The following is a 15,704-nucleotide window of genomic DNA, read 5'->3' as shown; positions in this document are numbered from 1 at the left end:
TTTTTCAGAATATTAGTTTCTAATGAAGTCAACGATTAAAATAAAAACTCTCTTCAATGATTACAAAAATAAATGACTCTCAAAACATGAAAATTAGTTTATGAATTATAAAGTACCGGGTTATCTAATACCGATGATATGATATCTGAGTGTCGTCTCGGCCATTTTTAAAATACCCTTATCTGTAATCGTTCACTTGTGCTCGCTATTCGTCGAACGGTAAAAAATTTCGATCGTACGTTTTCTGTACATGATGTTTAAGTGCCAAAAAGTCAAAGGACCGCTCGATGTAATGAAAATATTGCTGTCGTTCAGGTAAGTGTTGCTGAAGACCGTAATTTGTCGACTCCAAAACGATCTCAAGAATTGGAACTGTCTCGAACCCCAACTTGTTGGATTTTGAGAAAAGATTTAGGGTTGTATTCATATACGATTTTTCTCACTCAAGAACTGAAGTCATTGGACCACCGCAAACGTGACTTTGTTGATTTGGAACAACACATGTGTAACAATCGAATTATTGCCAGACAAATTTTGAGACTCGAGAGAGAAATTGTGGTATTTAGTCTCCTTTAAGAAGTTGTGATTTAATACCACTACACTACTTCTTGTGAGGTTATTTGAAGTCATTGGTCTTTAGCAATTAACCAGACTCCCTGAAAGCTTTAGAAGTCAATAACGAACGTATTATTCTGGACATACAGCTTGATTTAGTGAAAAAGTATTCGAAAATTGAGTTCATCGAATTCGTTACTGCAAAAGTAAATGTATTGTATTGAATTTCCTTAACAGTTAGTGTGTTTTTTTAAAGTGCAATCTTTTTTCTTCCCTTGTGTTTTTTTAAATAAAAACTGTTTTTATCACTCTTAGTACCAGCTAGTAATTAGGCACTTTGCTTTCAAGCCCATTTTTTTCAGTTCGCTTAAATGTGGGCAATTGTTGTCTTGTTGGGTCTAACATTTGTTTTAGAATTGAGAATGAACCATAGTTTCGCTGTCTTTACTGGATGAATATTAGTTCGTCCTTACATAGTGTCAGGGGTTCTTACTCCTACTGTTCAATGGGTACAATACGAGAAGGCTAAAAACCTTACCGGATACCTAATGAAGAGTTTGCCTGGAAGAAGTCTGAATAAAAATAAATAAATAAAAGCATGTTGTCTCAGCAGATTTTTGTTGGGTTCAAAACCCTTTCTCGATAACTGCAACTTTAGTAATACTAATCCCTAATTATGATTTTTTGAGAACAGATAGGACAGGTCAGCAATATTCCAAGTTCCTTCACGGTGATGCGTAATCGGCTCCTAAAACTTTAAACGCCCTTTTTCGAAACGCTGTTTTCAGAATTTGTAGGGAAAGACTTTTCATGGCTAAGGAATAAGATTTTTGATTTAGAAGATGGAGTCATGTGTTGAAGTTCATGCAATTGAGGAAAGTTCTCTGAGTGAAGGGGAAACATTCCTCCAAAGGGTTGGGCGCTAAGTTTGGTATCCGCCATGTAAATAACACCCCCAATGAAAGGAAGAAAACAGCCTTGGATGAGAGATCCTCTTATTGATGACGACCACTACAAACGCATTAAGGATTACGATTTAAGGGCATGCCTTGGAATGTCCAGTCCCTTAATTGGGAAGGTGCCGCTGCACAGCTGGCTGAAATCACCGTCCTCCAAGAAGTGCAATGGACGGGACAAGGACTGGGACGAGTACGTCGTCATCAAAGCGAAGTTCTTCAATATATTACTGATTTGCGCCCACGCCCCTGCGGAACAGAAGGATAATGTGACCAAAGATGAATACTCTCAATCAAAGCCAGACACTTTTTTCCAAGAAGCCCTTGAAGAAATCATTTACGAAAATCGAGATTTTTTCGGACCTACCTGTGAATATTTTTCATATTTTGGCAAATTAAAACTGAAAAACCCTTGCTTACTATTGTATGAGTATAGTATCTACGCTAGGACTACAGCAATGACCCAGCTTTTGGCAAAGTTTAAACCAGTTCGTTGTATTTACTAGCTTTGGAAGTATTTTGAAAACGAAATATTTTTAATATTCTCCATTTTCTTATTTCCAAAACTTTCTAATTTATAAATATTTATATATTTCACTTACGGTCACTTGTCCATTTGGCGTCTCTGGTGGTTCCCATGTTATAACCATTGTTGAGGAACTCAGCGGTCGGACTTGTACATTGCGTGGAGCGCTTTCCATTTCTGTAAATTTAGAGTAAAAATTAAAGTTTACTAACTTATATGCTAAACAAAGATTTTCTCCAAAATATGTCTTGGTATATTTTATGAAATTAATTGAAAAGAAACACAAAAGTTCACTTTTCGTCTCTCAGCAGCTTGCTGCGTGATTGTGTGTTTACGTGTGTATGTGTGAAAAATTTCACTTTTCCTTCAACAACAAAAGCAATAAAAGAAAATACTTGCAGGCCACCACCACATACGTCAAGCCATCAATCATGCCATTAAAATTCAATTAAGCATTTAATATTTCAACAAAGAGACTTTACGACCCCTTTGGTGAGGGAAGCGGTTAAGTAAGATGAAAATCCATTTAAATCTGATTTTATCAATTATTTGCCTTATTAACACAAAAATTAATTCAATTATAAACGCATCCATTGACTTGGCGCCAACGCTGCTATCAACGCCTTCTTTTTCTTTCTCAATACAATATTGATATACTTTATATGTATATGTGTGTCTGTGTGTACTGCGACGTCGTGCTCACTCCGTCGTTGAATGCATTCGTCATTTCTTATTTTAACTTCAATTAGTCATTATGCCACTACAGCGTAACCGCAGCATCAATTACGTGCAATTAAAAGTGGCACGAAGAAGAAGAAGAAGCAGCAGCAGAGCGCCATCAAATCAATACAATCGCTCGTAGCTGTGGCAAGCAGCTAGCAGCTGGTGGCTGGCAGCAGCCAGATGTGGGTATATATTTGTATGTACATATATATATGTAAGTTTGTGTATATATTTGTCTGTATTTGTTAGGAATCAGCTGGCGCCCTCTATCCATAAGCCAACACATGGACGTGGCCAAAGCATGAATTGTCAGCCATGAAGCAGACAAGCGATAGCGAGAGTCAGCCAATCAGCCAAGCGAATAACCACTTCCTCCACTGTAAACCGGCGCACATACATACATACGTTTAATAGGAAACGGAAGAGGAAACAAAGAACCGCAATGCAATTGAAGCGCATATCTATACAGCGTCACATACACACATAGCAATACGTTTATATGTAAGAATGAGTAAACTTGTATGTCTGTATGTGTTTTGATGCGCTTGGGCAGGCAAATGGGCACATCAATTAATGGTGACGCTGTTGTTGTATTGCACACTGTTCATTAATTGCTAATTAAAAACACTCACACACACATACACATATACGAGCATAATATAAGTATGGCCATACATGCATGTACAGCAATAACTACACCCATACATACGAAATTTTCAAAATATGCAGCAATAACGCTGATAAAAATTCACAAAGTGGCGGCAGAAATGTACCGCTGAAAAGAAATCGCGAGAAGTCAATTGCCAGCGCAATCGCTAAAAATGCAGAACATTTTATTGAAATGTAAAGGTATGCGAAAATTACAAAAAGGGCAAAAGCTTGCTGATGATAAGAGTTGTAAATTGCTTAAAAGAGGCAGGAGAAATAACTGAGGTAAGGATAGACAAGTTTTATGAATTTCAGTTGATATTGCAGCAAGAATGCCAGAGAAGGAAGAAAGAAAACACAAGCTAAGACGGATGTAAAGCAGAAATATACCATAAATTAAGCATTAGTAGCTACCAATTCGATGAAGTATTGAATAATTTAAAATTTAAGTAAAGTACTCTAGTGCTTATTGAGTTAGTGTGCTTTTAGTTAAAATTATTGTGCATCCCAAAAGCAACAGAAAACAAAAATAGTTTCAAATAAACAAGCTTTCCATACAATAACTTCTTTTTGATCGGTCAGTTTGAATGGCAATTAACGGCTGATCAAAATAAAGGTACGTTTTTCAATAGCCTCTTTTTGTTCAGTATTGATTGGCATTTCATCATGGAGAAAGTTAAGCCTGAACAACGTTTATAAATCGTTCAACTTTAAAAGAGTGTGTTTCGCGCACTTTGCTCAACGCGTCCAGCACTCAGTGAAGAAAATATAGCAGCCGTAGCTGAGAGTGTACACGAAGACCATGGAAAGTCGATACAGGGCCATTTGCAGCAACTCGGACTGACGGCTTGACGCATTTTACGTCTAGATTTTAGATTTTGCTTCGCTCTATAGACTATTGAAAAGTTCGATCCGACGGTTTCGATGCAAATTTTGTGCAGCGATTTCTGGCTCAATGGGTATGTAACAAGCGCAATTGACAAATTTGGGATGAAGAGCAACCTGAAGAGATTCAAGAGCTGCCATTTCTTTCAGGAAAACCAACGGTTTGGTGTAGTTTGTGGGACGGTGGAATCGTCGGTCCATATTTATTCAAATATGATGCGGGTGAGAACGAAGCCGTCAATGGAGATCGTTATCGCGCCATGATAACCGACATTTCGGCGACATTTGGATTCAACAAGCCGGCGCCACATTTCACATATCGTATTCATCAATGGATTTATTGAGGGAATACTTTGGTGAGCAGATAATTTCACGTTCTGGGCCAGTCGATTGACCACCAAGACCATGTGATATTACACCTTTGGACTTTTTCCTGTGAGAATATGTAAAATTTAAAGTTTATGCGGACAATTATGCTTCGTTTCAGGTCTTGGAGCGAAAAATCACGCGTGTCATTCGCCAGTTACCAGTTGAAATGCACGAACAAGTAATCGAAAATTGGACTCAGCAGTTGGCCGCGGCCAACATTTGAATGGAATAGTTTTCAAAAAATAAATGCCAAAGCATATTCGTTCGAATGATAATCAACATTCTTCATTAAATTTGGAGTTTCTGTGATTTTTTTTTTATGTTGGGATCCTCGAAATAACAATTTGTTCGGAGATTAAAGCATTGCTTTGAGTAATAATCTGTAATGTCTTATGAAGATATCTTGTCAAATGCTTTAGGATACCTGCGCTTGACACGAATTTCAGCAGAAGCTGTGGCCTCACTACCGATACCACATCCAGTGTTCCATACCGTGGACACACAAATGCTTAAAGCGTAGCCTTGCCATTGCGGGACAAGTGCTCCAAGACACAATGGGTAATCCATCTTAACAGTCAACCATGTGTAGAAAAATTTGAAAGTTAAGATATGTAGGTTGGTTTTAATCTGCGTACAAATGTTAAGAAATTCTTGGGTTTTGAAGTTTCAAAAAATTGTTTTTTTTTATTTGTATTTTAAATATTATGATATGTCTAGCATATTTTCCAAAAGTTTCAAGGCAATCGCAATAAATGTATTTGAGATAGAACATTTGGTAGAATACCCCATCAAGCTAGACCGGTCGCGTATTTCAATCTCTGATCATGTTTTTCTCGAAGCATCATTCTCATAGTGACCACCGAACGAATTCTCAGAACCTAGTAGAGCAATCTTATTGAAATTATTCACAGTTCTTTTAAATAGGATGACCTCGTGATTGGTCGAAGGAGTTTTTTCGATTATAACTAAGTTTTCATGTGATAGAAACGCATTGCCTAAGCAGAGCCAAGAAGCCTGAAGTCTACTATTTGAAACAGCAAAGGCCACAGATGGTAAAATTGGACCTAAAATTAAATATTTGTGGCAAAAATAAGACCCAAAATCATACAGCTCTATTTGCAACTATGTCAAAATTCCTACTTTTTCCTAACCTTTCGACTATTTACGACCTTTGCACATCTACTAACCGATTTGAACCAAAATTCGATTTTTTTAGATGCATTCTTCGTCTGTTACGCTGACTATGGCGAGGAGACGTTTTTGGCCGCTGTATCCGGAAACCAGCTGCTAAAGGCTGAATTTCCAAAAAAAAATTTGTGAAAAGTTCACAAAATATTACTAAATTGTTTCTTTTTGATTTGCTCAAAAGTTGTAATATGTATATTAATTAATTTATTATAAGAAAAAAATTGGTGAAAAAAGACACTTTTTCGGCCGTCAAAAGCCATGTAACTCCACAAATAGAAGTTATGTATGTTCTTGTACGAATCGCTTACTAAAGACACCTTAGCTTTTTTGCATCTCTATAGATTCATATTAATTACAGCGTTCTGTAATAACCAACTCAATCATCAAAATGAGTAAAATATTTTCTGAAAACGCAGCGACGCACTCCTTTCCCCAATAAGACCTTCTTGAGAAACATTTTCTGACTAGCTCCAAGCTGGTCCTGCTGTAAAGCAGGATATTCAATTTTTATCTTTTTTAATGTTGTATAAATATTGTTTCCATAGCTAACATGGCATGAGCCTCGACCTAAACACAGTGTGAAAATTTTCAAGAACTTTTAGGTTACAATACCGTGAAGATGTGACTAAATGGCAAATCAAACTAAAATTATTCGAAATACCAGTTCGATAGTTACAAGTGAACTCCATATGTGCAATTCGTATAAAATTAGTCTCGAGTATTTAAACATTGTCTCAACCAAATTTAATATATCAAGTAACTTTCGACATGAACAAGTAGTCTAATAAGCTGCTCCAGTTCTGAACCCAACACAATACTTTTTTATGTCATCTATAAAGAACGGCACACTTTGGCGTATGAGTTCATGTATTTCAATATTTTATTGTTTCATGCATTAAACTAAATTTGCTTTATTAAATTTCTGTGTAAGATAGTTTTATTTTGCTTATTTCCAAATTCTCTTGGTAAAAAATTTTTTTTAGCAGCTAGCTGCCTTTACTCCGTTATTAAAATAAATAATCCTGTTATGCTATTTGCCTTTCATTGTATGTGTATTTTGTAGGTATTTGATATTCAAACAACTGTTATCTAGTCCATCATGAGTCTGATTTCAAAAATGTTGAAATGATTTTATTTAAACTCTGCTGATATGCGATTATGTTTGTATATACATTTATATATATTTGTGTGAGTGTACTATATACATTGTGAGCGTAAATGGATATTACTGCTGTAATTAAGCCGAGACTATTCGTAATGCTAAGCTTATATTGAAATGCGCCTATTGTTAGGCTACATTTTGTAAAAGCTTAAAGTGCAAATCGCCTGCAAATAGGCTACATATTTTACAATTTTTATGGTTTTAGTTGAATTAATATTTTTGCATACATTATTGTATTGTATACGGTTGATTTATGTAGTGTAATATGAAATGTATTTATTTTAAATAAACTTTTCAAGTAATTTAGTGGATTTTTCTTCAGTAGCTTAAAATTGTTTGGCAATGAAGTGTTGCAAAGTTATATATTGCAGTTATTATGGTTGAATAAGTTTTTCTGAACAAAAGTAAATGATGAAAAAATGAAGTGGTAAATTATATGAACGAATAAGAAGAAGCAAAGAGTGTGACTGAACATTTTGATCTTTCGCTGACTTCGTGTCAGCGATAATTATAAAATCATGCTCAAGTGCAAAATATCAAATCGATTATCGGAAGTCATTAATTTCGAGATATCCGGTTTGAAACAAGATCTAGATCAAGTCCATTTAAATTCAGCGCTAAGCCACATAAAGACTATCTCCTTTAGTTCATTACAATAATGGCCAGCATAAACGGTTTTAAGTCAAGTAGTAAGACGGATATCACTTAATCGGATATATTGTGGTTAGTGGACGTTCTGGATTGGTGACTTTAGTAGTAGGTAGTAATCAAGTATATTCGAGAACGCGTTTCCATGCAATTTCGGCAGTATACATTATTATCAGTATTACATATTGGCCATATATTTGGCAAAAAGTCGGATTTACTAACTTAACTCAATATACTTGTATAGTAAAACTTATTAGAGAGCGGGGCCACGCGCACTTCCTTAAAAAATTTTTAGCCCGCAGTCGCGCCTAGCTACTGCGCACCACTGTGTCAAATTACATATCTAAGTATCTAAAATTAAACCGGTCCTAAACTACGCCGCTCTTATAGGGTCGCCTTACGCAGATGAGCAAGCTTCAGACATGCCAGAACACTGCACTCCTGACTATAACGCATGCTTCTTGATGTCTTCTATCGAACATTTACACAGTGGGGCCTGAATGCTACCAATTAAGGAGCATAATGAACTCGTTTCCAAGCAGTTCCTGCTGGGGTGTTTTCGTAGCAACCATCCCTGCAAACACTTCCTTGAAGCGGAACCGTTTCCTACGAGCAAGACGTCCTTCTTCTACTACGTTGACGATGTAAGAAAATATTTTTTTTAGAAGTAAATTTTTTTTTTTTAATTTCAGACTTCGGACACTAACTTCAGACATGCACTGACTGCCATTCACAGTGTAGCCATTAACACTTTCACCGACTTTCTCTCTTTAATGGCGTATTTGGAGTGAAACCACCAGCCATTGCAGATAACGAGCTAGAGTCGCCGTGAGAATCGAGAGTGACCGCAGCTTCGTTCTGGACATATATTTTCAGCATGCAGTGAGTGCCCGCATGACTCTAACCAACTCTTTGCATGCCCAGCTAACTCTACACAACTGACAGCCATCTCCCTTAGGTTCGACCTCGTCAAAACAGCACGTCTCCTGCGCCTATCGTTTCCACCCTAATGGGGATTAGATAATCGTTACAACAACAACAACATGTCTATTTATATCTTAATTTGGTGCTTAGTGACGGCCTAGTAATATACGTTTTTGTTTATAAGCGTTTTGTGGGCGTGGCAGTGGCCCGATTACGCCCATCTACGAATTCATCCTCCATTTTTTGCCAAGGAACACGTTTTACAGCATGCACAGGTGGACAGACGAACAGACCAATTGAGAAACGGACGGAAATCAGGTGACAGAAAATATAATAAAACTATTATACTCTGTAGCACTATTTTGCAAGAATAAAAAATATAGTTCTCATATTCAAATGAAAAAATGGAATACAATTTTTAATACAAAAAATATGAAAATGCACCTCTGTCTTTTGGAAATGTTCAAATATAATATCCATAAATATTTTCCACACTCTCCTACAATAATAAACGCCAAACAATTTAACACATTTAAGAACTTTCCCAAGTAGTATCCAAAAATTTATTACGCTAATTTAAGTTTTGCACTCTCAATAGTTTTGGTTGTGAATTTTCAACCAAATGCCACCAATACACTAAACCACGTACCCAAGCACCATTACCACTACAAGCAAACAAGTAACCGAATATGCCGAGCAAATACTTGGCAATTAATTTTATGCGCGCGCACTTATACGCTCCTGTATGTATGCAACGCCATGCGTTGTTGTGTACTTTTAGGCGTTGGTGGCAAAAGTTTGTGCGAAAAAGGAGTTTTGTCTCTGCAACGCATGAGTTTCTATGCGCAACTTTTCTGCTTGCCAAACAAACAACAAATAATGTAACGGCGCTTGGTGGGGGAGTGCTTCAGAGCGGCACGGCTAAGCGACCGCAAAGCAGGTACTAGTAACGCAACGGTTTTAATGCATGTACCGCTATATGATGGCACGTCTGCATGTGTGTGATTATATGTGCGTGTGTTTGTGCTTGCTTTAGTTTTGAAATTTTCGCTATAATTTATTTGCGTTGCTCTCCTCACATGTGTTTGTGCATTTTCTAGCGCGCACTTAAAGCGAAAGTTTCACCTATCTCTCATCGTTTGCGAGTGCGCACAAACTACAAGTACAAGTATAATAAATATTTGTGTCTCAAAATTGGCAAGAAGTTACTTTTGCTAAGCGAAATTAGTGCCAAATAGGATTAAGGAACATTTTCTGGTGACAGCATGTGTAGCATGTGTATTTATATACATTTGTATGTATGTGCGTTGCAAGTATGGCTTGAAGTTTGCACAGCTGCAGTGAAGTTTACCAAGTAATTTATGATAAAAACGATTTGTGTTACATAATTTTGTTTGAACTCAGAATTTCAGGTGAAAATTGTTAGTGAAAAATTAATTGCTTTCTTACATCAATAAAATTAGTGCATACTTTGCGGTGTAGTGGTTTGATTAACATAAATTTGTTGTTTCAAATATGAACCAGTAATTGCTTTGATGCTCAGCAAAGCAGTCTCTTTGTAGTGACTGCGGGGAGTATCAATTAGTTTGTGCTCTAAACTATTTTTGGCAAAATAAGAGACTATTTGCTTAGATGCAAAAACCCACAGCAATAGCGAGTTACGCCTAATAGTATGCAGTACTGTTAAGTTTCTGGTTACAAGACTGCTATCTTACATGTGCTCATTTTTTCATCTCAGTCATGTATCGTCTTTATACTCTGGCAAACTACATTTCCCTATAGTTAGAAGTTCAAAAATTAAATCATAGAAAAGTTAGCAGGAAGTACAGCAGTTAAAACCCACAACGGCTTTTAAAGCATGGAATAAGTATTAAAACTTAGATAAGTATTAAAACTGAAACTAACATAAATAATGAAAATATCGTTATAAGATGCTTTACCAAGGCTACCCTGGCGACTAATTTCAAGAGAAAATTGCTTGATAAGGAACACATGACTTAGAAAGCTTTAAAATATATGATTTCGTGTTAGCCTACATAGATTTCAGAAGAAATTTTCTTGAAGCAGAAGGAATTTCCGGGCTTTCCACAATATTTTATATATATTTTTCTACTATGGATAGGAATATATTAAACAAAAAGCTTTCTAGAAGTGAAACTAAAATGCCGACCAAAAAGTTTTCTTTTTTTATAGAATATTAACTTTTTTGGTAAAATTCAATTTTACTTTTCGAAATACATAAGTGCTATCAAGGGCGATACCAGGATTATTGTAAATTTCCAACTTTTCAATATAAAATAATAATCACTGAAAATGAACTGAAAAAAGATGCCTAGATAGTCTACTAACTTAACTTTTTTCGACAAAATAAATTTTTTTTGTGAAATTTTTATTTTTAATATTAGCTCTACAACTTTGCTTCCACCGTTTTCCAATAGATGGCTCTAGGGTCAAGCACTGGTCGATTAAATCGTTTTATATCGATCTTGGACATTTGCGTCAACACTAACCCAACAAAATATTTGTAGAGATCTGTTTGCATCCAAAATTTATGCTCAACTGAAAATGTCAAGTCGCGAATGGTTTCAACGTTTTAAGAATGTTGATTATGAAGTCGAAGACCGACATGGTGGTGGGCCATGCGACCAAGATGCGTTTCAAACCCAAGAGGAATTGGCCGAATCGTTGCAAGTGACACAGCAAGCCGTATCAAAACGCCTCAAAGCCATGGGGATGATTCAGAAACAAGGAAGCTGGGTTCCTTACGATTTGAAACCAAGAGATGTCGAACGGCGCTTATTTGCATGTGAACAGCTGCTTCAAAGGCACAACCGGAAGTAATTTTTACATCGCATTGTAACTGGCGACGAAAAATGGGTCCACTACGATAATTCTTAGCGTCATTGAGCCTACCACTTTGCACAAGGTTTTAGCATATCCACGTGCTTGTGAATGACATGTCCAATACGTCGCTCTCTTTATATCTCAAGATTATCGGTCATCGCGATCAACTTTATTTTAGGATTATCATCCAAGAGCAGTTTGAGATATTTTTTTAAGTTTTTTCGTCCGCATTAGTCTTGTTTGCATGTTACATTTGTTTGGACCTGCTGGGGGTGATATATTATGAGCTGCACTCACTCATACTCATATCACCCCTCGGCGTTATTGGCAATAAACTGAGACGGTCAATTTTCACAAGCTTTTCTTAAAGGAAGAGCCAGTAATCATTTGGTGCTGAGCCCGGATAATAATGTGGATGCATAAGAACATTTAAAGCAAGCTACTGGTGCTTCTAACGAGTCACTATTGATGTACTAGTCAGTCGGAATAAGTATCGGGTTAAACTGATTTGTTCGTAAAGAAAACCAAGAAGTGCCAGTGAAAGAGATATAATCGTGAAGTTATGGAAAGAAGGAAAAGCTTTCCGTGAAATCGGTCAGACAGTGACCTACTCAATTCAAAGGGTGATTGGAAAGTATAAACCGATGGGTTCCATCGCCTCAAAGCCTCGTTCAGGGCGTCGCTCTAAATAAAGTGATCGTGAAAAATCCAAAAACGAGGCTTTAGATGTTGCGAAAGAGATTAAAATAAGGTTCTAGAAAACCATTTTTAGTGACACCGTGTGTAATATTTTCCAAAAAAGTTAGTTATCGAAATCAAGTCGCACGGAAGGAGCCACTCATATCATTGACGAACAGGCATTTGCCAATGGGTATATTAATAAGTCGGTGGAGTTTCGGAATCAAAGCAAATTTTGCATATTGGGAATAAAAGGACGGAAGCTTGTTTGGAGAAAACCCGCTAGCGCTCTCAATAAACAAAATCTTGAGGCGACAGTAAAACATGATGGAGGTGGTGTATTGGTGTGGAGGTGTATGTCTAGTAATGGAGTAAGTTATATCGCATGTATTGAGTCAATAATGGATAAGAGAGTTTATTTGGATATACTTAAGGCGAATTTTAAGCAAAGTGCAGAAAAACTGGCGTTGGAAGATAGGCATTTGTTCCAACAGAACAACGACCTAAAGCACACTGAAGAAATAGTTAAACTTTGACTTCTTTACAATGTGCCCAAACAATTACCTATGCGCCACAATAACCACATCTCAACCTTATTCAACATAAACAATACACTTTTTCGAAAGAAATGCTTAAAAGTGTTATAACTGAGGAATGGAGCAAAATCACACCGGAGGAGACGTGAAATCCCGTTAAATCAATGCCAAAAAGATTAGGAGAGGTTTTATAACACAAAAGGTACCCAACTTGTAACTAGAAACCATAATATTTGCTTTAAATTAATGTTTGTTATGGTTTTATTCCTTTGTACAGAAACTTTTTTTGTACTGAATTAATATTTTATTTTGTCTCCAATTTATTTTCAACACTGTCAAAATGTTGTGTATACTAGACTGAACTCCAATCAGCAAATAAACCAAAAATTTGTGTTGGTAATTTGTTTATTTCTACAATTTTTTTTTTAAATAAGCAGTATGTGAAGCTTGTACGCAAACTTTTTTTAACTAGTGTATGTTAATCCAGCAGTAACTAAGTAGCTTCATGACTATTGTTTCATTGCATACATTTTAACGGAGTGGAAGTGATTTGCCAACATTTCAAAGGCATCAATGAAATTCTGAGTACCCAAACTACAGCTGATAGCTATGCATATAATTGTACGTTTTTGAAAAATGCTGCATGCAAAGATTCAAATACATATACAAGAATATCTATATAACTACCAGCTCCTCTCATCTGCCGCATTAGACGTCGCCTGTTCCTCTCCAACGGCCAATATGTCCATTTCGTCCGCACAATTGTGGCGCTTTTGGTTCATTTTGCACATTTTATCGCTCATTTGTCGTTGGCTTGCTTTTTGTAGTGTTCAAATGTCCAGAATTATCTGTTCATTTGTACAAATATGCGCACCGAATGCCTCGTGCATTTTCTGAGTGACATTTGGTTGCTGAATGTGTGTGTTATTGTTAGTATGTATTTATAGATGAATGTGTGTGCTGTGCGCGCATATTACTTGTCATTCATGGCAGCCAATTTTTTACGTACACGCTCTCAGCCTTTTCTCTTATAGATATCTATGTATGTAGGTGCCAAAGCACTCATATATGCATGTTAGGGTGGTTCTTAAATAATCAACTAATACTGTATTAATTGGTTTTGTTCTGTTTTTGGAGGTATAACAAACTGAGCAAACATTTTTTGAGAATGCTGTGTCTTGAAAGCCCTTTGTTTGGTAAAAATCTGGGTTTAGTCCAATTGTGTAGATTCGATTGTTATGGGAATGCTGTTCATTCGTATTCTCCGCATGTTTTTTTTTAGTTTCAATAGTAATATTACTAAAAAAATGTTCTTTGTTACAATTTTGGGGAAGTGATATTTGAGATACATTTCAGCTGTGCTCAAAGCTCAAAACTGTTGGTGGAGAAGCGAATTTTTCTAACTTTCATTGTGTCGATTGTGGGTATATGACGAAAATAATTCTTTCAGATTTCGCTAACTTCCAAACCGGTCCATGGTGATGCCTACACTTTAATTTGTTACCATATATAGATAACGAATTCGGAGCTCTGAGGAATATATTGGCCACGACCGTCTGATTATTCACGAACTAGTATTTCAGTTTTAGAGATATTGCTTTGAAATTTTGCCCATATTTTTCTTTGCTTAAGAAGTTGCTATTTTGTCGGAATTGTCTATATCGGACCACTTTAGCATATATCGGTCATACAAACTGACCGATCGAAATCAAGCTCTTGTATGGCAAACTTTTTTATTTGACAAGATATCTTCTTGAAATTTGGCAAAGATTAATATCTAAGTCTACGCTAGAATCCCCGAAGAAATTTTTCAGATCTGACCACTATAGCATATAGCGGCCATACAAACTGACTGATATGCAAAAAATTCTTGTATGACAAACTTTTTTATTTGACAAGATATCTTCTCGATATTTGACAAAGAATATGGCCTAGAACAACGCTACAATCTCCAAAGAAATCTTTGAGATCTGACCACTATAGCATGTAGCGCCCATACAAACTGACCGATCGAAATCAAGTTATTGTATGGCAAACTTTTTTATTTGACAAGGTACCTTGCCGAAATTTGAAAAGGATTATTGCCTCATAGTACGCTATAATCTCCGAAAAAATTTTTCTGATTGGACCACTATAGCATATAACGACCATATAAATTGACTCATATACAAAAATTTTGTATGGCAAACTTTTTTATTTGACAAGATATCTTCTTGAAATTCGACAAACATTATTGCCTAAAACAACGCTACAATCTCCGAAAAAAATTTTTCAGATCGGACCTGTATAGCATATAGCGGCCGTACAAAATTATCGTCAAAATAAATTTCTTGTATTGAAACATCTTTTATGTGTCAATATATCTGCCAAGCATACTGTTCAGATCGGACCGCGATAGCTTAAAGCTGCTAAACCAACTAATGGTTCAAAATCAAGAAAAATTATTTTTTAATGTTTTCAAAAGTTTTTTTTTTTTCAAAATTTCACCACCACCCTAATGCATGTATGTCGTGCATTGTTTGTTTGCACTTCGCATTTTGCATTCATAATGAGCGAAATTGATTTGTGAAAATGTTTGCATTTGCAATTGCCATATTGACGCGTCGAACAAAGGCTTCAAAGGCAACAAAAAAAAATAGACTGAAAAAGCATAGAAAAAAGTGCCAGCAGAAAATAAAGAGACACACGCATTGCTGACCGCAAATTTCGCATTCATTCAATCATTCCGTTCATTGCATTGCATTACACTGCAGTTGTCCATAGCAAGAGGCGGATTGCACACTTTTGCATGTTCGTGCCATAATAATGTTGCACTGTCCATTGTCCGTTCGCAGTCGTCGTGTACGTTGCGTTCCGGCTTGCGGCGGTTTTTTGCTCTCTTAGGCGTGTGCCCGTACGCTGCGTAAAATAATATTTGCTTGTCTCATTTGCGTTTTCATTTCGAAATGATATCCGCCGTTGTTGCCGCATTTTAGGCGCTCTACCCCCCCTGCTTGTTGTGGAGAATTTTGTGCGGAAATTGTAGTTTATTTGCTGTTTGTTTGCAACATTAGTTGCATTTG

General features: G+C 36.4%; 1 protein-coding gene across 3 annotated transcripts in view; it reads right to left on the bottom strand.

Moving 5' to 3' along the window:
* The window catches only part of LOC120769706 (tyrosine-protein phosphatase Lar), a 940,463-nt gene that overhangs the window by 88,252 nt on the left and 836,507 nt on the right, over positions 1–15,704 (bottom strand). For all 3 annotated transcript variants that reach the window (XM_040096840.1, XM_040096841.1, XM_040096842.1), the window contains one exon: positions 2,114–2,214. In XM_040096840.1, coding sequence (XP_039952774.1) covers positions 2,114–2,214 — 101 coding nt within the window. The remainder of the gene's footprint in view (positions 1–2,113; positions 2,215–15,704) is intronic.

The sequence above is a fragment of the Bactrocera tryoni genome, chromosome 2 (genome assembly GCF_016617805.1).
Source record: "Bactrocera tryoni isolate S06 chromosome 2, CSIRO_BtryS06_freeze2, whole genome shotgun sequence".
Taxonomy (NCBI): domain Eukaryota; kingdom Metazoa; phylum Arthropoda; class Insecta; order Diptera; family Tephritidae; genus Bactrocera; species Bactrocera tryoni.
This window is presented reverse-complemented; position numbering and strand designations above follow the sequence as displayed.